This window comes from Myotis nattereri (assembly GCF_964212035.1).
Source record: "Myotis nattereri genome assembly, chromosome: 19".
Lineage (NCBI taxonomy): Eukaryota > Metazoa > Chordata > Mammalia > Chiroptera > Vespertilionidae > Myotis > Myotis nattereri.
Genome location: NC_138095.1, coordinates 21,537,808 through 21,562,545, shown reverse-complemented (window position 1 = coordinate 21,562,545; position 24,738 = coordinate 21,537,808). Strand labels below are relative to the sequence as shown.

Below are 24,738 nucleotides of genomic sequence, written 5' to 3'. Positions count from 1 at the left end.
CTCAGGGTGAGGCGAGCCTGCGTGGACCCTCTGCAGGGACAGGCATGCTCTGCCTGTTGGGCTCCGCACTCCATCTGCCCCTTCGCTGGCGCTGGCCTTGCTCATGCCTCTCTCTTGCTTTCCTGTCGTTATAGAAGTGGTGCTGTTACCTTAAGAAAATAGAGACAATCTGCTCCTGCAGTATAGGGTTTAAATAGTCTCCATTTCTATTCACCAGGGACTACCTCTGTGTAGCTTTTTTCTCAGTAGTATGAACACACAATACCACACATGTAATGTCCCAATACAATGTGCACCGTCAAGTAAGCGGCTATCAGTGTATATTTTGCAAAGGGAGTGGCTGGCATTCACCAGGACTCCTCTGCTGGTGTCTTTAAAGTTGTAATGTTCAAAACGTGACAGTCCCACCAGGTGGGAGTTTCACTGTTCCTGAACTCTTCACACATCCTCCACCAGACTCGGCTAGTCATGTCCGCCGGCGTGGATTTCACGTTTTAGCCTGAGACCAGCCCTTAAGAGACATGAGATGTGTCCCAGTTCTTGGGCCGAATGTGCCCTCTGTGACCCGTCCTGCCGGCCGAACAGCAGTGACTGAGCCGTCACTGGAGGAGAGAGAGACTGAGGGCCCGTTTCTGAGGGAGCGCTGGCCCCCTGTCCCCTGACCCGCCTTGTGTTGCAGTTTGTGACCAGCTGCTCCAGGCCCCCGCTCCTGGGATTCGCCTACCTCAAGCCTCCTTTCTCCATTCGCTGTGTCGAAGTGTCAGATGACCAGGTACCATGGCTGGGGAGGGTCGTGTGCTATGCCCACCACAGGGCAAGCCGCTGGGCTCCTGGGAGCCGGTTCGCTGTCCTTTTGGGAGAGCAGGCTGGCCCTGCCGCCTCAGCTCAGTTGGTCCTCCTTCCTCCCTCAGGGAGGAGTAGCTGGAGGTGTTTTCAGTCACCGCTGCTCTGCCAGGCTCCAGGTCTGAGAGGCAGTGTGGCAGAGGGTGAGGGCATGGACCTAGGGACTGAACAGGCACAGGCTTGAATGCCAACTCCTCCACCTGCTGGCTGCACAGCTGGGCAGGCTGCTCTGTTTCCTGTCTTTTTTATAAAGAGAATGAGTGCCTTAGGGGTTGTCATCCTCTGCAGGGTTGGTGCTCCAAGAGTAGCCCTTGTTAAGTGTCTCCCTCCCCCCACTCCTGCAGCCTGGTGGCCTGTGAGTGCCACACCTTTCAGGATGCTGCAGTCTGGGCTCCAGATCCTCCCGTGGGACACGAGCCCCCTTGCTGGAGGCGGCTGCCCCAAGCTAGTCTGCCCTGGCCAAGCACTGGCCAGGTCAGGGAGGAAGCGTGAGGCTGCACGCAGAAATGTTTGGGGACCTAAAGTATTTTCACTGTATTCTGGCTCTTTGACAACTGGTTACTCAATAATTAGCGGTTCCCCAGAGGCCCCATTTCCTGGCGCTTCCTTAACACAGGAGTCCCCTGTGCCGTCCGAGGAGCGGGGCTGCTCTGTGCACTCGCCTCTCAAGGCTTGTCCTCAGTTTGGGGCTGGTCTTGGTGGTGGAGGGCACACTCACAGGCCCAGCCTCGCCAGGGCGGTGCAGCACACCCCGCTCAGCACCCAGCACTGGTCAGGTCCTCTCCCCGGGCCTCGCGTTCGGCACCTGCCCAAGCTCCCTCACTAGGCACCTCCAACCGAGGCTGTGCTGTGTGCTTGCAGGACACTGGGGACACCCTGGGCAGCGTCCTCCGGGGCTTCTTCACCATCCGCAAGCGGGAGCCAGGTGGCCGCCTGCCCACCTCCTCCACCTGCTTTAACCTGCTCAAGCTGCCCAACTACAGCAAGAAGAGCGTCCTGCGGGAGAAGCTGCGCTACGCCATCAGCATGAACACGGGCTTCGAGCTGTCCTAGCACCCGGTGCTGGCCGCCTGCCTCACAGACTCCTGCCTACCAGGACCTCAGCTCCAGGAGGCAGCGTTCCCCGGGGCCCGGGACCGACATGCCAGGTGACTGCAGCCCTCAGACCCTCTCTATAGCCATGAGACTCCCCTGTGGCTTCAAGAACTTGGGATGCACATGCGACTCTACACATTCTCCAGGTGACACTAATGGGAAGGGGGTGTCGGAAATAAACCTCCAGATTCCGCCAGCATCGGTCGTTTCTCCGTACCCCCAGTGGCCTGAAGTCCAGGCCCATGACTGTGGAGGGGCTTCTCTTTTTTCTAGTTTGCTCTTTGGTGAGTCTTTCCTTCCTTACGTCTCTGAGTTTGCTGTGACGCACAAGGCCCAGGCACTCCAAGCTCCAGGCTGGTTTCCGTGACCTGGGCCTGTGTGCACGAAGCCTAATATGCGTGAGACACTCCTGTTTCTGAAAACTACTCAGGTAGCCTCTATGCATCCAACAAAGGCTCTGCCTCCAGCCCATCCCCAGCAGCCTCTCCAGACTCCAGATGGCCAAGACCACCTGCTCCCCAGGGAGGCAGAGGTGCCGCTGGAAGGTCATGAGCACAGGAAGTTTGGGCGCTGCTCTCATTGGCCTCAGATGCTCCAAGTCCTCAGCAGGCCAGCTGCTAGGGCGCCTCCACTGGCTTGTTCCAGAAAGTACGTTCACACTGCATCCTGGGTTTGCCAGAAAATGCCAGTTGGCCCTACGAGCAGCTCCGTTTCTAGAAGGTGCGCTGTCACCCAAAGCCTCCTGGTTCCTGGGAGCAGCTGCCTTCCTCCTGCTTGTTTGCCCGCCTGTTAAGCAGGGGGAAACAAATCTTAGCCAAGGTCCTGCTCTTCTGGGCACGGCTTTACTCAGATCGTAAAATCCAAGAAACTTGGGTCTCGCCCCCGTCCGTCCTCAGCACAGGGAACCCCGGAGACCTCTGTACTCTCAGCTCACGAAATTCACGGCCCCCTGGGTTGGTTTTCTTTGTTGTTGTTCTACTGTTTTCTGTCCACCCATTGTGCTCCTCTGTCCTCATTCTTCACCTTTATCATGAGAACTTGACTCTAGATCCAGGGAATTGAGGCAAAGGCCGTGTCAGTGGTCTATGTTGACAACCATCCCCCCTCGCCCCCCTCATCACACCCCTTCAGTGTCCCCACCACGGAGACTGAGCCAGAATAGAAGCCAGGAGTGCCTGGTCCCTTGTCTGCTCTATGGAGTGGCTTGGGCTTGTAGCTCCCTTCCAAGCAGCAAGCACCTTCCAGCAAGAACCTTGAGGTTGGTGGCAACGTGGGCGAGACCTGACTCATGGCTTCTATGGAGACGGGTGCCGGGTCCCGTCAGCGTCCAGGCCTGGCTGTGCCGAGCCCCTGGAGGCCAGTGTGTGTGTTTACTTTGATGGAAAGACAGCAAGGAATTTACAGACAGGAATTCAGCATTTAAGATTTGTTAGTAACCTCCGAGTCTATGGATTTGCCACTTTAAATGCTCCATTCCTCCGAAGATCTCTCCTGAGCGTGTGTGTACACTGAGCGGGTTTGCACATTATGCCGGGGCCCACATAACTGTCAACCTGCGCAAAGAAATGGGACCCCATCTTGGTTTTCATCACCTGAGAATCACCCTGTGTGGGACTGGGTGCGGGTAGTAGTTCCTAAGCATCAACTCTGGGTCTCTCTTGCTGAGGGGGGGTAGCTTGTCATTTCATATCACTCTTCAGCAGCTGGAAATATTGCACTACCTACAACACTGACTCTGCTTTCATAGCTGGTGTGCAGCCGCACCTGGATGGCTCTTGACGGCTCTAAAACGTTGTGGATTTTTAAAATATAGATAAATAAATAAGTGATAAAATAAAATGGTGTGGGTTATTTTGTTTTCACAGATAACTTATAGATTAAAACGTGATCAATGGCTTTATTAAACTTCAGCCATGATGGCTGTTCCGCTTTATCTGAAGGAGTGCTTTCCGACCCCATGCCTGGGAAGCTCAAGGTGGGGCTGCTGGGGCAGAAGCACACGGGCTCTCACAGCAGCAGGAAGACACAACAATAACATAAGAGGCCTCCGATTCTCCTCCTACCCAGAGTTCAGAACAGCGGACAATTTGTCATTAAAGCTAATGTCACCTTCTGTACCAGCGGTGGCCCTGTTCCTCTCACCCACTTCCCAGAGGAGCCATCACCCCACATGGCATGTCTTACACAGTCATGTGTGAGAGAGACACGCTCGTAGAGAAGAACCCGGGCAACTCAAACTTGTGTGAAGTTCTGCAGCTGCAGCTAAACATGCTCGGCTCTTCCCCTTAGTGAGCATCAGACTGCAGGACACAGCCTTGCCTCGTTCTGTTCAACAAATGCAGCTTGACACTCCGCAGAAAACCCATCTCCAACCCACCCGTTTTTCCAATTCCACCTTGTGTAGCTTTCCCCCCCCTCCTCCGTGAGTCTTGTTCTAGTGCCAGTACCAGGCTGTTTTGATTACAGTGGCTTTGTAGTATAACTTGATATCTGAGATTGTGATTCCTCCAAGTTACACTACAAAGCCACTGTAATCAAAACAGCCTGGTACTGGCACTAGAACAGACATACAGATCAATGGAACAGAAGAGAACCCAGAAATTGGCCCAAGCCATTAAGCTCAATTAATGTTTGACAAAGGAGGCAAGAGCATGCAATGGAGTCAAGAGTTTCTTCAATAAATGGTGTTGGGAAAATTGGACAGATACTTGCAAAAAAATGAAACTAGACCACCAACTTACACCATACATAAGAAGAAACTCAAAATGGATAAAAGACTTAAGTCTAAGTCATGAAACCATACAAATCCTAGAAGAAACCATAGGCAGCAAAATCTTAGATATCTCTCGTAGCAATAACTGGATCTGTAAACACAGATCCATCTCCTAAGGCAAAGGAAACTAAGGAGAAAAGAAACAAATGGGACATCAAAATACAAATCTGCTGCACAGCAAGAGAAACCATCAACAAAACGAAGAGAGCCCACTGCATGGGAGAACATATTTGGCAATGATACTTCTGATAAATGGTTAATATCCAAAATATACAAGGAACTCATACAACTTAATAAAAGGAAGACAAACAGTTAATATCCAAAATATACAAAGAACTCATACAACTTAACAAAAGGAAGACAAACAATCCAATTAAAAAATGGGCAAAGGACACTTCTCCAAAGAGGACATACAGATGGCCAAGAGACAATATGAAGAAATGCTCAAAGTCACTAATCCGGGAGATGCAAATCAAAACGACAATGAGGTACCATCTCACACCTGTCAGAATGGCTATCAACAAATCAACAAATGACAAGTGCTGGCGAGGATGTGGAGAAAAGGGAACCCTAGCCCGAGCTGGTCTGGCTCTGTGGATAGAGCGTTGGCCCACAAACTGAAGAGTCCCAGGTTAGATTCCAGTTAAGGGCACATGCCCGGTTGCAGGCTTGATCCCCAGTACGGGGCATGCAGGAGGCAGCCAATCAATGATTCTCATCACTGATGTTTTTCTCTCTCCCTCTCTGAAATAAAAAATATATTTTTAAAAAAGCGGGGTTGGGGGGAGGGGTGCGGGGGGACCCTAGTACACTGCTGGTGGGAATGCAGAATGCAGACTGGTACAACCATTATGGAAAACAGTATGGAGTTTCCTCAAAAAATTAAATATGGAACTGCCATTTGACCCAGTGATCCCACTTCCAGGAATATATCCTAAGAAACCCAAAGCACCAATCAGAAAGAATGTATGCATCCCTATGTTCATAGCAGCACAATTTACAATAGCTAAGATCTGGAAACAGCCCACGTGCCATCAGTAAACAAGTGGATAAAAAAGCCCATTTATACCATGGACTACTATGCAGCAATAAAAAAGAAGAATCTCTTACCTTTTGAGACAGCGTGCAGGGACCTGGAGAGTATTATGCTAAGTGAAATAAGTCAGTCAGAGAAAACAAGTATCACATGATTATACTCATATGTGGAATCTAAGTAACAAAATAAACCAATGAGTGGAGTGGATCCAAAGACATGGAAGCACGGACGAGTGCAGAATCTCAGAGGGAAGTGGGGGGAGGGGGGTGGGGGGGAGGTAATAAACCGAAGACCTTGTATGCATATATGCATGTACTCATGGACACAAACAATAAGGTGCTGAAGGCCTGGGGGAGGGGCAGGGAGGGCGGGAGGCAGTCAATGGGGGAAGTAAGAGAAGAAAAAAACCCAGGGAACTTGACTGCCAGTGTTACTTTCATTTATTTCCATGTGCGTATTTCCAAAGGACAATGGCAGACTGGTACTAAAACCAAACCAGTCAACTGCAGTATCATTACTGACCAAAATGAGAATTTCCTGGTTGAGCTGTTAGGGTTGGGCATATTCCGCTGGTGTACACTGCATTGAAAAACAGACCGAAAGAAACCAGGCACAGATGTCTCCCTCTTCTCATGCTTTAATCCCATACCCTGTGCTCCATGTACGGAGGACAGTCTCCCCAGTCCTTGCCATTCCCACAATCAAAGCAGGTGAGGTTCATAGTTGTTCAACCTCATTTCCACAGAACCTTTATCAGGCAAGAGAGACCCTTGGGCCATGAGATACTATGACTTAGTTCTTAATTACATGAAAATGAAACCACAGAGAAGCAGACAATGCAAACACGTGAAAGCCATTTACTTTTAGTAAATTCTTCCGGGTCCCAGGTGCTGGGGTTCCTTACGTTCCCTGATACCACAGAACCAGGGCAGGGATGATGGGGGTTAGGTGTCAGGAGGATAGTCTTGATAGCCGTGGCCAGCAGCAACAGCTTTTTCTTAATTGTTCCACAATCTTATCTCAGATCTCCAGTTTTATGTAAGTGATGTGACCCAGTGCCTTTGTAAGGTGACACTGTTCCAAAGGCCCTCCCAAACCCCTGTGAAGTGGGTGGGGTGGGTGGGCAGGCTTGTACCTATGTGGGAATGTAAATGTTTTCATTATGACTTAATTATGCTTTGCAAATCCCGTGGCACCCAAATGCCACATCCCACTGATAGTAGAAAAAGTGCTGGGGAGAAAACCAAGGAATTGGTCGAACAGTAGGAAGGCGAACAGCATGAGAGCTCTAAAAGGAGGGGAAGAAAAACCCAGAAGGAAAGAGGCTTCGGACAAGGTCCTCCTTTTCAGCAGTGTCTGGCACTGGCATCACTTTGTCAATGGGAATGGAGCACCCTGACAAGGTCCATGTGAAGCAGCTTTGAGGTTTTCGCCCATCAGACACTTCTCCAATCTCTCCCTGGTATCATGGACAGTGCCCGGCGAGGAAGTGATCAGTGAGATGTGTAGTTATCCTGTGAATGGTTAGCAAAGCAATCTGGATGCAAATATCTGGCCATGAGTTCAGGGCTGTGTGCTTTAAGATCTGAGCCCTTACCAAACCTAAGGAATTGTCCTGGACAACGTTAACTTGAGGCTGCTTGGTCTTTAGGGTATCTAACAGCCTATTTCTGGGAAAATATAATAACCACAACTCGTAAGACTTCTAATTCTCCTACCTCATACTGATGGCGCAGAGGCAGGGACACTCCAGTCAAGAAGCCTCAACTCAAGCTGTACTTTGGGCAAAATAGCTCCTTAAGGAGAAGTTGAGAGGAGCATTTATCTAATTGTGGGAAGGTTGTGTCCATCTAGGCAAGTCAGGGAGACTCCCTGGAAAAGGTCTCCCCAGGATGACCAGAGGGCTTCTCCTCGCCTACCCCGGGGTCAGGGCTGAATGCAGACCTCCTATCATGGGGTCCCAGCTGGGAGGTGGTTCCTGAGTGGGTCCTCTGATGCCTGATTAAGTGATAGCCTCTGCTGAAGCTCTTCCCACAGGCAGGGCACGTGAATGGTTTCTCGCCAGTGTGTGTTCTTTGATGCCTGACGAGGTGGTCCCTTCGACTGAAGCTTTTCCCACATTCATTGCATTGGCAGGACCTCACTGCAGCATGTCCTCTCAGGTGCTTGGCAAATGCAGCCCTGTGGCTGAAGCTCCGCCCACACTGGCCACAGAGATAGAGCTGCTCAGTATCATGTGCCTTCCGGTGTGTCAGGTACTGCCTGTGGTCGCTGAAGTACTCTCCACACTCTCCACACATGTAGGGCTTGTCTCCATGCTGGATTCTTTGGTGTGTTGTTAGCACGGATTTCTGGCTGAAGTTTTTGCCACAAATAGTACAAAAGAAAGGCTTTTCTCCGGTATGTGTCCTATGATGCCTGACAAGATCTGAAGTCCAGCGGAAGTGCTTTCCACACTCATCACATCGATAGGGCTTCTCAACAGGTGTTTTCTCAGCTGGGACCAGAGGGGAGGTCTCATTCAAATTCTTCTGGTTTAGGGGGAATTTATAAGAAGTGCCGAGTACGTGAACCTTTTGATGCCTGGCAAGATGTGAGCTCCGTGTGTAACTTTTGCCACACTCCATACATTTATAGGGTTTTTCTCCTGTGTGAGTTCTCAGGTGTCTAACAAGGTGGGAGTTACACGTGAAATTTTTTCCACATATAGGACAGCCATGAGGTTTCCCTAACAGGGAGTGGATAGGTACGGTTTCCTGAAGATTTATTGAACTATTAATTTGAGAAATATTTGTATCAAATCTTTCATCAAGTCTACCTGGGTCATCCTCAAAGACTATTTTCCAATCTGGAGTCTGGTGGATTTCTGGATCTCCTAAAACAGATGTGTGTAGAGTCTCCAAATTCAGATCTTCTTGCTCAAGAAACTCTTCCTCATCTTCACTCCTATCTCCTGAAGAGATGGTGAGAGGAGAAAATTATAGAGGTAATGATGCCTTCTACACAATGGGGGTTGGGGGAGGGTATTTTAAAACAGAGTTCTGGAAGGGCCAGACCACACAGTGAGAAGCCCATATTTCATAACTGTAGAGATAGGGGAAAAAGGAAATCGTCACATGAATGCCTGTACTATGCCAGGCACTTTCTTGTTATCTTAAGCTGTGAATAGCCTTCATTTGGACAAATATTATAATCCTCATTTCACAAATGTGGAGGCTGAGGATCAAGTTTACGTAAACTGCTTAATAAATGGTTTAGCCACAATTCCAAAAGTCCCGATATCCCCCCTCAACCCCCCCGCCCCGTTTTGCATTACATATACCTCAAATGAATGATGGGAGGGGTAAGAGGAGGAAAAAGATAGAAGGATTTGGCGTTTAGAGGGAGACAGTAGTAATGCCTGACATACTGGAAGAACCAATGAGGGCGATGCCTCAGAGAGAGAGAGAGGAGCACCGACTAAAGGAACTGCCAGCTCCTTTGTGAATCCTTTGGTCTTTCCTCACCTGTGTAGGTAAAACTCAGGATGTCTGGCTCTTGAGGTTCTTGAGACTCTATAGTATCTGGAACCAAAGGCTCTTCTTCTATAATGTGGGTGATCTCATCTAATCTGGGGATTGGAAATGCTGTTCAAGAGGAGAAATAGGACATTATGATTGGTTAAACAATTCCCTGTGTAAAAGCAGATCAGCCAAGTCAGTCATTCAAATCTTTGGCCTTGTTAGCTTGAGTACCTCCAACTAAATACTACATACTTTTTGTCTTTTATCTATAACTCAGTAATTACACACTGTAAACGCTGCCCTCTTTTCCCATATTTAAATAAGTAGATTATCTCCAACTTTTATTGTTTCAAAACTCATGCTTACCTCAAATATATTAAAGTGATCTCTCTCTAGATATACATATAAAAGCCTAATATGCAAATTGTCCCCTCGGGAGTTCAACTGGGAGTTCAATTGCTCGCTATGATGTGTGCTGACCACCAGGGGGTGGCATGGAATGAAGGCCCCAGCCAGCAGCCGGGGAAAGAAGACCATGGCCAGCAACTGGAAGGAAGGCCTTGATTGGCCCTCCATTGCCGGCCAGGTCTAGGGACCCTGCCTGTGCACAAATTTCGTGCACCGGGCCTCTAGTAACATAACTTTACTTTCTTATTAGAAGTTTTCAACCATTTTCTAAGCATTTCTCTTCCCTTTAACTTAGAAGGATATCATTTTACTCAGCTAACCCTTCACTCTCATTGGTGGGGAAGGCATAAGAGAAGTCTAGAACATACAGGCTAAGCCCTAAGCCCCCATAATTTCCAACAGGAGAAAGATCTCTGTGTTCACAACACGGTAGAAACACTTGAACTTCCTTACACAAGGAGACCACAATTCCACAGTCTTCTTCCAAGACATATTCTCCATAGAACTCTTTCTGTGTTGGATCCAGATCATTCCACTGCTCCTGGGAGAAGCATACAGCCACATCCTTGAACGTTACCAATCCCTGAAACAACAGCAGGATTCAATTAAAATGCGAAGCCTCATGGAGCCTCCCATCCTGTTCCTGGAAAGAAGGTCTCTGGAATAGGCAGAATGCACCCAGCACACAGAAGGGACTCCAATGGGATTCTTGGCTCCCTCAGGAAGCCTGTGTTTCACCATGTCACTGCTTCCCTACTGGCACGTTCACACTGGCCTGCTACCGCTACCTCGTCTTACTTCCTTTCAGAAGAACTATGTTCTTCTTCTTGAAATATTGTGTAATTACAAAAAAAAAGGTCTTAAAAGCCATCATTCAATTCCCTAGTTGATGCTTTAATGCTACTTACATTTGTGTAAAAGGTCATCTTTTCTAGGAAGTTTTCCCTGACTGACCTTCTCTAATCACTCTTATCACTTACAAAGTCTACACAGCATAAACAGGACTTTTTTCTTCAGCTCCATTAGTCTAAAAGCACAGATAAATTCTATTCCTTTGCCCCCCAAGCCACATAGCTTCACTTCTGGGCTCTGCCTAAGGTCAGTCTTCATAATGCTGTGGCCTGACTGAATGCAGCCCTTGCAAGAGTACACCATGCAAGTTCAGAAGTCACTTCTGCAGCAGTCAGTCATCCTTACCAATGACTGTCAAGTTTATTCCTAAAACCAAAACAAACCCCCATTCAACAACGTCAAAGTTGCAGTGGAGAGTTACAAAATTATCCCATTCTGTTAGTCCCCCTGGTCAGTGGCAAATAAAGGGGTTTTGGAGCCTGCAGATCCAACTGAGACTACTATAATTTATCTCATTAGATGCAACTCCCTTTCCCCAGCCCCAACAAGTGAAGAACAGAATTTAAACTGACAAAAGAAGAGTAGAAACTGGTGTCCTGTCTGACCCATTGAATATATGGCTCTTCTAATTCTCTATGGAATAGAGGGACACAAGCGTGCACCTGTGACAGAGCAGTAAGAAGGGCGACCATCTCTGAGTTTCCAGTGTTCCTCTCCTCAGGAAGGCCTGGGTCCTGGGGCACTGGAACCTCTACGAAGAAAAGAGGGCAGAGGTCAGCAATAGGCAATGCACCCCTGAAACTAACAAAGAGCTGAGCAACTCCCATCATCTTTGGGAATCAGGGGCAGCTCCAATAACCCAAACACAATCGACAACACTAACGGATGCTAAGGGAATGACCAAGAGCACTGCTCTCTAAGCTCAGCCCTAGTCACGGGGACTCTAGCTAGTACTATCTCCTCTCAACACCCTGTCCTGTGAGTTACTCCTATTCCAATTTCCCCAGCCTCGCTGGTACAGAAGTCCACCCACCCTCCACCCCCACATCTGCTGGGGCTTCCCACCGCTCTCGTGCAAGGGCTGCAGCTCCAGTTCATGGCACAGGCTCTGCTCTGCTGGTTCCCCCGGATCTGGGCTCAGTGTGATCTCCGCATGGGGCTCCTCTGGGGTCAGGGTCTGCGCAGGATCCTGCAGCTCACTAGGTGACTCAGGCTCTGCTCCTGGGTGCACTGGCTCCTCTGACAGGACTTCCTGGCCATGAACATGGGCAGTCACCTGGGAATAATTCCAACTTCCAGTCACCATGGAATCAGGAGGAAAGTCTTGGTTGTCATCAGGGCTCATTTTAGGAGAAGCTGCCAATAGAAAAAAACTCCCAGAGGGACCCAGATGAAGAGGGGAACCCCCAGTTCCATTGGGGCACACAAGGAAGCTGTTATCCTCGCCAGATCAAAGCAGGAACGATCAGACACTGCACTGCTTCCTCGCCTCCCTCAACCGTGTCCCTACCCACCAGGACCTCAGTCCTGGCCTTCCCACCGCTCCCCGTCCCACCCGCAGCAACCCTCAGTGTCTGCTTCCATGTGCTGTTGACCTGGGCAGAAATCCGTGACTGAGGGTTTATGAGGACCTTTGAGGAAGTAACAAAATCTTCCTCCCCAGAAACTGGAGATTCAACATTTAAGAAGGGAAAATGAAAGCCACGTGACCCTGGGGTCTTGAAGGCCCTTAAGGTAGTCCCTAGGTGGGTGTTTCAAAAACCAGAAAGTCACACTCACACACACAGACACCGCCTCTGCCCCATGGGGCTTATGGATCTGGGCACAACCCAAGGGCAGAGCCAATTAAATTTAAAGGTGATTTATGGGGCCCCGTCAGCCCTACTCCCAAATCCGTCCTTCCAGCAAATGGTCCCCCTCCACATCACACAGGTCAGGACTCCCCCTCCTCACCCACCGCCTTGGTGTCCTGGGTTGGTTTTGCAAACCCTCCACCAGTGTCACCGCCTCCTCGCCACTCTCTGGCCGCTGGCCCCGCACCCAGCTCTGCAGCTCTCCGGGCAGCACGGTAAGAAACTGTTCCAGCACGAGCAGCTCTAGGATCTGCTCCTTTGTGCGCCTCTCTGGCCTCAGCCACTGACGACAAAGTTCTCGGAGTCGAATGAGAGCTTCCCGAGGGCTTGCTGCCTCCTGGTAGCGAAAGCGCCGGAAGTTCTGGTGTGAGGTCTCAAGCACGGGGTCATCCCTCTGCAAGACAGATTCTGGCCTACAGGTGAAATCATCTTCCAATTTCACCAGTAGAATCCCCTCTTCTTCCCAAAGATCCTGGTCCTCTGGTTCCAAGGCTGTAGCCATTTTCTGGCTCTGGGCTGGTCTCACACCATCTAGAGCTCACACTGCCATTACCCCCCAGTCTCAGCCTGGGCACCTCGAGGAGTTTCTCCCAAGGGACCTGGGGTAGAGAAGTAGAGACAAACAGTGTAAGCCCAGAATTATGCACAGCGATAGCAGTTCTGAGTTTAATCATAATCTTGCACATATAACACTTCCTCAAGCTATTCAGTCCCCTTTCCCCGAATCTGCATAGCCCATAAACAAATCTAGTTGGACCAGATGACGTAGGTTGAACACGGAAGTTCCCCACCTCTTTTCCTGGGCAGGGTTCACACCCCATAGAAAAACACTGCATTTCTACTTCACGAGACTTGTGAACCTAAAAGCTAAGTGGCTAGCAGCAAGGACACTCAGAATTACCCGCTAAAAACCGTGGTACTGACCAAGGTGTGTCCTGTACAAACACATTTACATATATACTAAAATGTATGTTCTCAGAAGAGACACATCGACAGGACTGAAATAGAGAGAGAAGGTCTTATCAAAGTTCATTCTGAACTGAATCATACCCATTATTCATTTCTTCTGTAAAATGGAAACTCTCAGAGATTTGAGGGGAGGATCCGGTGAGTTAACAGTGAAGAAAGCCACGTACAGTGGCTGGCACACAGGCACCCCCAAAAGCAACTTTTCTCTTGTAAGACATCTTTAGTTGGAAGACCTACAGGCACTCACACCCAAGCGTTCAAAATGAAGTTCACGCATCAGTCTTACTCCCAACCCTCCCTCTTCCTGGAATCCTGCCTAGGCTGGATCATTCTAGTTAAGATTAAACTTTGTGATCCCTGGGTTTAACGCTGATTCTTCCCATTGCTTACAGCTCATTAAACTGATTCTGCCTCCTACCCTCTGAACCTGCTTCCTCCTCTTCTTTCCCAGACGGCTGTAGTTCGGGCCCTCACCTCTCGCCTGCTCCACTGCCGTAACCTAACTGGGTGCCGGCTGCACTCAACTGGGAGCAAAGGGCAACAGAATGATCCACGAAGCTTTTGCAAAACAGTAACAAACGTCATTTTTCTGGATATTCTGATTCAGTCCATCTAAGCAACTGTATCTTTAGAAGAGCTAGGCGAGGTTTGGATGTGCATCTTGGTTGAAACCCCAAGGGTGCGAGGGTGCGTAAGGTTAAGAATGAGAGCCTTGGAGTAGGCTGCCAGGGTGTGTATCCTGGCTCTACTGTTCCCTCGGTATGAGGCCACGGGCAAGTCTTTATCCTCCTTATGCCTGTCCCCCCATTCGTAGAACAGAGGTCACAATGGTATTCATCCAATATGAGGATTAAATGTATTAGTACCTGCGAAGTACTTAGAGGAGTGATGGCATGCCAAAGTTAACTTTCTAAAAAATATTTCTAAATTTTAGTTCAAACTGCATCACTCAACATTTAAAAAATAATTTCTTCCCTGGCCAGGTGGCTCAGTTGGTTGGAATGTCATCCTGTACAGTTGCAGGTTCGATTCCTGGTCAGGGTGCGTGTGGGAGGGAACCCATCGATGTTTCTCTCTCAAATCAATAAAAAACCCACATATCCTCAGATGAGAATAATAATAATGATGATGATGATAATTTCTTACTAAGATCAGTTCCCAAATCCTTAGCATATGAAGCTCTTCACAATCAGCCCTCAATCTATTTTTACGCTTCACATCCTACCCTTCCCTCTGCCTTACCTGGTTATAACAAACGCATTGCTCATCTCCCTACAACAGGGTGTCTTTCCAGGCCTCCAGGCCTGTGTGAAGGCAGTTCCTTCTGCATGGAATACCCATCCCCCCCCATCCCCCCCCATCCCCCCCCATCCCCCCCCCATGCGGCATGGTGTTCCCACTCCTCGTGACAGGTCCCTCTTCTCCATCCCCGTGACCTGCAGGCTAGGTCCGTATCAGTTCTCATCCGGATTACTGAAACTACCTCCAGATGTGAGCTACCTGCCTCCAGGCCTACCTTCAAGTTACCAGGCACGAGAATGAGTACTCTTGGCAAATCTGGTCCCTACTTAAGACCCTCAATCAATCCTGGCGTGTAAGTGAAATACAGACTTACTTCCAAGTATCATATTTTAGGATGGACCTTCATTTTATTTCCTTTGCCCTCCTCTCCAATCCTTTCAAACACACACACACGTGTGTGCATGCAAAGCACACTAAAGTCCTAAGTTCTTTGGCTTTTGAACATGCTGTTCCTTCTGAGTCTTTGCCCTTCATTAGGGTAGACTTTATCTTTCAAGACACAGCTCAGGCTTCATGTCCTCTGAGATGATTGCTTTGATCCCACTCCCCCCATCCTTAGACATGGTTATAAATCACTGTGCCTCCATAGCACCTGCGCACATCTCTATCACAGTATCGGTCATATCAAATAGCCATGTTTTAAAATATATTTTATTGACTTTTTACAGAGAGGAAGGGAGAGGGATAGAGTTAGAAACATCAATGAGAGAGAAACATCGATCAGCTGCCTCCTGCACACCCCCACTGAGGATGTGCCCGCAACCAAGGTACATGCCCTTGACCGGAATCGAACCTGGGACCTTTCAGTCCGCAGGCTGATGCTCTATCCACTGAGCCAAACCGATTAGGGCTCGAATAGCCATTTTTTTTTTTATCTTTTCTGTGAACCGCCTTAAAGTTAGGGGCTAAGCTTTTCATCAATGTCCAATACCTATAATAAAGTGCACAATAAAAATGCATTTAAATGAATACACCTCCATTTTGAAGTTTTCTTCCCACTTTAACAGGAAGAATCAGTCTTTTTTTCTCCATTATGTTTCTACTCTCTTTTTTATTCACCCAATCTTGTTAATTCTACCTTTAAACTTGTTTCAAATTCATCCATCTCACCTCCACTGCCAGTCCCCTGGTGAAGCCAAATAAAGGCAGTAATAGAATCCTTTAAAAAAAATGGCATTACCAGCTCCTCCACCTCACTGGCACGTGACAGGCACGTTGAACAACTTGGTTCAAGTTTTACCATTGGTCTTCCTGGCCTTGTCCCCTCCAGACCAAGTTGCAGTCCCCACATATAACCGGAGAAATTCTTCATTTTTTAATCTTTTTGTGCTTCAAACGAACTGCCTCAGATCCACCTTCAAAATTATCAATTCACCCTTAACAGCTGTGTCTATGTGCTATTGCCCATCAAATGAGTTTAATTTCAATAATAAAAATGATATTATTCATTTTTATTATCTATATCACATTGCTCTTCATGCTTACTTACCCATTATCCTAAAATATCTACTATATACTTTCAGTTTGTTTTAGAGTCCCATATCTCGATGTTCATATGCTAATTTGCCTACTTATTCAATCTGCAATCTCTACCTCACGATTTATTTTCTCCGGCGGTTTGTAATGCTTAAAATGCTATGCCCACCCTCAATGATTGAATTTTATATGTTGGGAGTTGGGAGAGCCCTAGGTTATAAAAGTGAGCTCTTTGAATAGAATTTCATTTGCTTCTACCTAAAACCTAATGATTTCAATGATCTTGGATCAGTTTTTATGTTAATTTCTCAGTGTTCCTGACTTAAGCTGGTATTATGTGGGCCAATGCCTGTGACTTTTGTCCTACCGAAGGTTATGGAGGCCTACTTCCTTGCCCTTTTGACTTATCACTCGACAGGTTTCCAGGAAGGGGCAGCTCTTCAAGGCTCCAGAGTGAGAGGTTCAATTCCATGGACTTCCCCCACCCCACCAGTTCCCCAGTTCATGTCTTCTTGTTGGAGCACTGATTTTAGAACCCCAAACTCCAGAAGCCTTATTTTGGTTTCAAATGTCCTTGGGCTGTGGCAGAGTCAGCTTGTACTTACTACTCTAGTTTTTATTTCTAGAACCTATACATTTATCTTTAGGTTTTTTTATTTGTTTTTTGTGGGTGGGGGCAAATGGGTGCAGGAATGTAATGGGCAAGAGCCCCCTCGACATTAGCTGCACCTGCAAAATTGCAGGAAGGTCTGAGTGGTGAACTTTCTAACATAAAAAATCAGCCGATGGCTTCACATTGTCCACAGAATAAAATTTAAACTTATGATTTGATTCTCAAAGCCCTCCACGACCTGGCCCCTACCTACCTCTTTGCCCACGATCACCACTCGCACTGAATGCCACTGCTTCACAGCAGTGTCCCTTTCCTATGCCCTCACCAGGATTTCACGATGCTGTTCACTCCTCCTGAAAGCCCTTTCCTACCCCTGTGGTTAACTCTACTCATCGTCAGCTGCAGTTTTCCCAGGATGCCTCCCTGCCCCGCCCAGGCCACTCCCACAGGAACTTGCACTGCCCCCACCACAGCACACCTATCCACTTTGTGTGGTGAGAACTGTTCCTCTTGCTGCTGAACTCACCAGACTGTAAGGCTCTGAGGACAGGGACAGAGGCACCCAGCTCACTGCCCATCACGCAACAGGCACGCACACACAGAACACGCAGGTCTTTTGTCTTTGTCTGGAAGGACGGACAATGTCTTATTAATGCTTATTCATGTATCCGGCAAACCATGTGCTGGACAAGGAATGAATACGCAAGACCGTTTACTGCTTGGACTGTGAGTAAACCGACACTCTTAGTGGTTCCTAACTTGACAGAACCGCAGCTCATTGCAAGGAGTCTTCAGACTGCCCTGGGACAATCCAAACGCAAGTCACACAAAGCTGTGCATCCGGGAAAAAAAGCATTTTACTTTGAGGATTTAAATAAACTTTAATAAGCACAAAAGTAGACATCCAGTAATTTAATGAAGCTACAATAATGACTACTGATCCAGACAAAACTTCCAAACTCCCTTTTCCCCCCAATCTTGCAAGGTAGAACCCATGCCCAGTGAAGCCGAAGGAAGCCTCATTGTTTTCATGTTGTACTAACTACAAGAGAGTCCCTACTATGGAAAGGGTTCTGTTCTCACAGGACCTAGCTTTCCAAAGGAAAAGAATATAACAGCACCTCATAAAAGTTGCCATTTTTAGCCTGGCCGGTGTGGCTCCATGGTTGAGTGTCGACCTATGAACCAGAAGGTCACGGTTCGATTCTGGGTCAGGGCATATGCCTGGGGTTTTGGGCTGGATCCCCAAGAGGGGGCATGCAGGAGGCAGCCAATCAATGTTTCTCTCTCATTATTGATGTTTCTATCTTTCTCTCCCTCTCTGAAATCAATTAAAAATATATAAATTAAAAACTGCCATTTTAAAATGCCCTTCAGAATCATGAAATGAGATTTCCAATGCTTGTTTGTATTTATGTTGGCAGCCCGAGAAACTGAGATGAAGGCAAATGGATCCCCAGCAGCAGAATGAAGGGAGGAAGGGAGTCCTTGGTGGGGCAAGAGATGAGAAGGAACAGCAGGCGGCAGTGCTGTGGACTAGGTACCCAAAGATGGAAGGCCCAGGAGGGTTTCATGGGATAACACACAAGGGCCCTTGTAAAGGGTAAAGCCCCCTGCAGATAACTGCTCTCCTCACACACAGTTGCAAGCACATTTTATGACCTAAAATGTGCTTGCAACTGTCAGGTATCAGTATCAGAGGTAGAAAATGGACACTGTTTTATTCTTTAATTCACGGGGTGTACTACACTGTGAGTCTCTCTTGCAAACTGGCTGTCCTTGCTATTCTAACACCTTTCCATTCAATGTCTATCTTTGGAAGGGTTCCACAATGACAGCTAAAAACTGAACAAAAGGATGACACAGAGAGAATGTGAGGCCAGGCCAGGAAGAGTGAAAGACTTGGTTCCAGAAGGTTCTGAAATGATGTGTGCAGACGTGTTTCACACGCCTAGGTCCCATAGCTAGTCAAGAGTGTGTATTTCTATGAGGCAGAACTGGGGAGAGATGTGGAAAAGGTAAGACCTTTCTCCAATCCTGGTCCAGCTGTCTCTGCTTCTTACTGAAGTGTCACAGCCCGTGAAGACCCTACAGGATCCTACTGACAAGAACAGGAAACTGCAGGCAATGGAAGGGTATCTGCTTCTCTACCTTAAAGTATTGCTATTTGCGGGGGTCATTCTGGAGCCTAAATGACAAGGTCTGTAGTGATATCTGTCTCAAGGACAGATAGTAACCTATTTAGTAGCAAATAATTTTCAGAAGAAAACAGTGATCAGAAAGGTTCAAATGATTCTATTTAGCAGGCATTGCTATCCCTTCCAGTCTCCATTCTTGTCTTACACTAATTCAGATCCATAACCTAAAAATTTGAGTATGACTGCTTACTGGGTCATTGCAACAGATCTTCTTTCTCATTTGCTCTAGAATAGAAATCAACTAATAACAATTCTTAGCTGCCCTTTTCCAACGCTGTATTGTTCTTTAAAACTAAAGATTAGCCGAAACCGGTTTGGCTCAGTGGATACAGCATCGGCCTGCGGACTGAAAGGTCCCGGGTTCGATTCCGGTCAAGGGCATGTACCTGGGTTGCAGGCACATCCCCAGCAGGAGATGTGCAGGAGGCAGCTGATCGATGTTACTCTCTCATTGATGTTTCTAGCTCTCTATCTCTCTCCCTTCCTCTCTGTAATAAATCAATAAAATATATTTAAAACAAAACAAAACAAAACAAAAAACTAAAGATTAGCCCAGTATGATCCCGCTACTGGAAGATTCTTTTGTTGTGTTAACTGTCATATACACAAAATGCTTCTCCATGCTCCCCATATACGGGTTAGTCCTTTGGAGCACTTTGCTGGATCCCTCTCCTCACTTACTAGCCATGTGACACTCCCTAAGTCTCATCTTCAAAATGTGGCTCATACCACCTCAGGTGGCTGTCCCAAACATACAGAACCACTCAGCATACAGCCCGGCATAGGGCAGATGCCCAATATATTTTGTTCTCTTTTTTCCAACTTTTGGGAAGAAGGCAAGATTTAAATGTTAAGCATACAGTCTGTTATTTCATCAAAATTACAAAAAGATTAAAATGTAAAGGAAAAATCTTGGTCTGTTTACTGTTACATCAAAAGTGAAGTGTTAGCCAAAACCGGTTTGCTCAGTGGATAGAGCGTCGGCCTGCGGACTGAAGGGTCCCGGGTTCGATTCCGGTCAAGGGCATGTACCTGGGTTGCGGGCACATCCCCAGTGGGAGATGTGCTGGAGGCAGCTGATCGATGTTTCTCTCTCATCGATGTTTCTAACTATCTCTCTCCCTTCCTCGCTATAAAAAATCAATAAAATATATTAAAAAAAAAAAAAGTGAAGTGTTAAACCAGAGGAGTCCTGCGTTGACAGCACTTATAAACTAGTATCAAATAGGACCCTTTTCCAAGGGTGGAAACTGACAGGCAGGACTGAAATCAACTCTAATAAGCAGTTACATGCAATCTTCCCCAATCATATTAGCAATGTTTCTACGGATCAATATCATAGTCCCCTTCCCTCCCTGTAACTGGGCCTTTGGTACATATCTATAGAATACAGAGGGGGCGATATGAGGTGAGCGGGTAGTATACCCAAGAAGTCCCTCAAAAACTTAACTCAAAAGGCAAAAGAAAAGGAAACGAATTCACTGACTTTTGAACACATCAAGCTCAAACTATGTTTAAAAGCTATTTTGCCACTTAAAATGTTTTCCTTCATTAGATTCAACATAAAATATCTGAGTAGCACGGAGAGAAGTGGCTCAAAGTTACAACAGGTTTCAGAGAAACAGAATAAGGTGTAGAGAAGGGGAAGATTAGGAAGAATAAAGAAGTCAGATGGGCGGTGGCGGTACAGCGAAGTCAGGGAGGCTGAGATATAAATACTTTCAACCCTGAATTTGTAGACTTTGTGGTTAGGATCAAAGTGTACAATGGGCATAAAAATGTCACTGAGAGTAAATGCAAACGTGAAAAATGTAAAATAAAGCTCCAAAATCATTATAATTCACTTCATTTTTTACTTGAAATGTGTTCTATAGATATGTACCAAAGGCCCAGGAGGCTGAACAGTGGACAGTTCTGCCTTTGGAGTTAGATGACCTGCATTCTACCTCCTAAAGGTGTGTCACCTCAGACAAGTCACATCAATTCATCCTGAAGATGGGGATGATTCTCTCCCTAAAGGCAGAGAGATGGGTCATCTTTTGAGAAACTGTCCAGCTCTTTGCTGGTGATAAGGGAGGTGTTTTGAGAGGAACAAGGATACTATATGGTTTTATTGAGTACTTGGGACCTAATGTATTAGCTTAGGATGGCGAAAGGAATTCATTACAGACTTGAGGCAGGCTAGAGGCCAAATATAGATTTTAAGAGTCCAAAATTAAATATGTGGCCATCATGATATTTGTTAGTCTCCAACACGAAGATTAACCTTAGGTAAGGGTTATATCCCAGAGATGGTTAATGGCCTACGTAATGCAGCATCTATACGCCCCAGGTAAAAACAGAACCCAGACTAATCTGAAGTAGGGAAAGGGCAGTCAGCAAACCTGACTCCCATCCTGCTAACAGCAGAGTTTTCATTTGGCAGCCAGTTACACTAGCTGTATCCAATGAATGACTACGACAAACACGGTCAATGCCAATCACACAACATGACTTAATAAAAGATAACAGGATATTATAAATACAGCCTGACCTGAGGTGTAAATATGGATAATTCAGAACAGTCAATTCAGACGTCATTAACTAGGTTTTTAGTTTTGTAATGAATATTCTAGTCCGGGCGCTCCCTGCTCTGTCCCCAGATGACCTCCTGGCTTTCCCGGGGCTCCCCTGCATATGAGATGCTCAAGGAGGGGACCCAGGCTTGCTGGACCAGAGGAATCGGAGCAGCGTCAGGTTTCCACTGAGACTCAATCATGGTCCAGAGGAGAAGGAATCCCAGGAAGCCTTTCTTGCTGTGGGCAGTTTAGCATCTCTATCTCCCACTGTGAGCCCTGCCCCTGAGAGCAAAGACCTCCTTACTCACTTTCATATTTCCAGAGCCTAACATTTTGCCAAATATTTGGAAGAAAAGGTGCTCAATAAATGTGTGTTGAATTTAATTAAGCTATTTTCTCTTCCAACTTGAGAACAGAAACACATTAAGAATCAGCGGAGGCCAGCAATTCTGGGTATAAAGCACTCACAGGGACAATTACATTGGGCATAAGCATTTATTCCAATCTTGCAGGGGAATCAGCTACAGTAGCCATATAGTGTTTTACTATGTGGCATAGAATTAGGAGAGAAAAACTTCTTCAAGGGGGCAGGAGGGCTGGGGGTGAGCTCCTTCCAAATATCTCACCCCACAAGATGCTAGGCAGAGAAAGATGAAAAAAGGCATAGGTTCTGACCTTACAGAATTTAATATATAGTTAAGAAATATCAGGGGCTTTACATACTGGAGATTCACAGCAAAAACCTAGTTTATGAGTATAAGCTATATGATCAAAAGAGAAGCGCCTATCAAGAGAAATAAGAAAATTAAGGGGAAAACTTTTAAATATTTCATTTTCAATTTGGTATAAGGTAATGTAGCCTTCAGAGCTTGCTTGTTTTTAAAGTACACTTTCTTCATTCTACAAATGAAAGAATTCAGACCCACGTGGTTCAATTACCCACACAAGCTCTTATTACTAGCTTCCGGCACAGAAGTACTCTACACACAGGTCTTTTGACCCCCAAACCACTGCCAGGTTTATGTGAAGAAGTCTGGCCAAAGGCAGCGGTTCTCAGCGTCAGAAACCTAGACCAGTAGCACCAGCACCTCCGGACTTGTTAGACCCTGGAATTATCAGGGCCAGCCCAGGCCTATTACCAGCAACTGGGGGGCTGGCCCCAGCCATCTGTTTCACACGCCCTTCAGGTACTCCAGACGCATGCATTTGGGAACCAGTGCCTGCGGCAAAGGACGTAAACCCGGGGCTCCAGCAGAAAGGATCCAACGCTTCCAGTGCCGGCCAAATTTAAAGGGGGCGGGGGTGCAAAGGTAGAAAGAGTCTAGGACCGTTCCGTCTTACGCTGGTGCCACATTAAATGGGAAAACTACCTGTGTCGTTCGTGATGCCCACGAGTCCCTCACATCCTAGTAAAAGCCTTGCTGTGCCCTTGAAACGTCTACTGCGATATAATATACATGCAAAGGGAGCAAAAGGGGTACAGCCAGAGGAGACAGGGGTGAAGGTCAGGAGTCCCAGCTGTTTGGTCCTAGGAGGAAAAATTCCCTTCCGTCTTCCAAACCCGCCCCTCCTTCCGCTACCTGGAAACAGCAGAAAGTTACTCGAGACGCATGGCCACACACCCTAACTGCTCTGCTGTCCCCCGCGTCCCAGCAACAAGCCTCCCAGCCCCCCACCCCACACAACCTTTCTGGATCCAGGCTCATGCGTGGGGGTGGTTTGGCAGAGACATGGGGGGGGGGATCTTCAATAGCTTTCCTTGTGGCTTCTGAGGGGGGCTGCCCTGGGTATCACCTGCAGAGTGCGGATGGAGAAAAAGCACCAGCCTCTACGCCTAGCCTCCAAGAGGGACCCTGGAGGGGTGGGGAGGGGGGTGGCACTGCTCCCCAGGACCACGGTGCTGGAAGAGCTGGGGCAAAGAGCTGGAACCAAGGCAGACAGACGGGTTATCCGAGCGCCTAGGCGACAACAGCATCCGACGCCCAGAAAAATGAAAAGTGCCACCTTTGCGCGAGAACACCGCATAACCACGCACGCTCCAAACTTTTAAGTTCAAGCGGACAAAAAGCAGAGGCCCGCACCCTCCTGCCCAGGGCAAGAGGGGCGGTAAGAGGTGCCGATCGGGCCCTCGGGAGCGGGGCGGGGCAGCTGCCGGTGACGGTGGGGTTAGCTCGGGGGCCAGCCACGGAGACAGCCGGGAAGCGCGAGCCAGCCCGGCCCCGGGGCCTACTGTGGTCACCCGTGGGTATCCCTGCGTGTGTGCTGGGCCGGGGAGGGGGTGGTGGTGGAAAGAGATGGGGTCTGTCCAGGCCGGGAGGAGGCGGGGGAGGATTCCTGAGCCACCGGCGAGGCGAGGCGGGGCGAGAAAACGCTGGGAGAAACCCCCGGGCCCAGACCACTCCCCCCTCGGCCCGGCGGGGGCCGCGCGGAAGCCCTGGGAGCAGCTTTCCCGCAGGCCTCGGGGGCGGGGGGCTGCAAGAAGGACGCCGGGAGCGCCCCCCGCGGGCCGCGGGTTCCAGCTCCGGCCGCCAGGACGCACGGGGCCACGACGCCTCCCGCGGCCCCTCGCGACACTGCCGCCGCCCTCTCCCCAGGACCGCACCGGCTCCCAGGGTCGGGGGCGGGGCCTGCGACCTCTCCCTCGTCCCCGCCCTGCGCTGCCCCGCTCGGCCCGGTCCGGCCCAGCCCGCCAGCACTCACGGCTCCGACAGCTCCCGGGGCTCCTCCCCTGCCCAGCCGGCTTCTCCCCCACCCACTCCCGGCCCGCGCGGCCGCCACCGGATCCGAGTCGCGCGGGGCCAGGAGGGTCGGAACACGTGGGGCCTTTGCACCGGAACCGGAAGCTGCCGTCGCCCCGCCTCCTCGCGGCGCTGAAGCCGTTCTAGGCCCTGGGAGGTGTGGTCCTCTCGATGTGCCCCGCGCCCCGGGATGCTCCCAGCCCGGGGATCCTCATCCAAAAGGGCTCGCCCGACGCCCGTCTCCGATTTCCTTTCGTTTTTCTGTTTTTGATCTTTATTTCTTTGTTTTGATTGGGATGCCAATATCTCTACTTGTTTTTCTTTTCTTTTCTTTTTTGCCCCCTTTGAATTGTCTGTCGAGCAGGATAGAAGAGAGCAGCTGGGGTTTGAAGACTGGCCCTTGCATTTTTTTTTTAATTAAAAAAATGTTAATATTGACATTATTGCAGCTGTCCCTCTTTTTCTCCCCTTTGCCCACCTCCACCCGTGCCCACCCTCTCCCTTGGCCTTCACCAAACGAT

The 24,738-nt window shown here is 48.4% G+C and overlaps 2 protein-coding genes across 5 annotated transcripts in view; one reads left to right on the top strand and one right to left on the bottom strand.

Annotated features, from left to right (window-relative positions):
• The window catches only part of UBE3B (ubiquitin protein ligase E3B), a 35,255-nt gene extending 31,487 nt beyond the window's left edge, over window positions 1-3,768 (top strand). For both annotated transcript variants that reach the window (XM_081113933.1, XM_081113932.1), the window contains 2 exons: window positions 680-772; window positions 1,705-3,768. In XM_081113933.1, coding sequence (XP_080970059.1) covers window positions 680-772; window positions 1,705-1,896 — 285 coding nt within the window. In that variant the 3' untranslated portion in view covers window positions 1,897-3,768. The remainder of the gene's footprint in view (window positions 1-679; window positions 773-1,704) is intronic.
• Window positions 725-24,311, bottom strand: ZNF202 (zinc finger protein 202; the record flags this gene model as incomplete). Of its 3 annotated transcripts, none has more annotated exons than XM_081113936.1 (7): window positions 725-1,007; window positions 8,566-8,700; window positions 9,254-9,373; window positions 10,112-10,241; window positions 11,173-11,261; window positions 11,576-11,786; window positions 12,464-12,865. In XM_081113936.1, the coding sequence occupies 7 exons, from the start codon at window positions 12,863-12,865 to the stop codon at window positions 934-936; spliced, it is 1,161 nt and encodes a 386-aa protein (XP_080970062.1). In that variant the 3' UTR covers window positions 725-933. The 3 variants fall into 3 exon arrangements, with proteins under 3 accessions (XP_080970062.1, XP_080970060.1, XP_080970061.1); XM_081113934.1 differs by lacking the exon at window positions 725-1,007 and adding an exon at window positions 24,180-24,311 and having other exon boundaries at window positions 6,171-8,700; window positions 12,464-12,962; XM_081113935.1 differs by lacking the exons at window positions 725-1,007; window positions 11,576-11,786 and having other exon boundaries at window positions 6,171-8,700; window positions 11,787-12,881.
• Window positions 24,312-24,738: the final 427 nt, after the last annotated feature.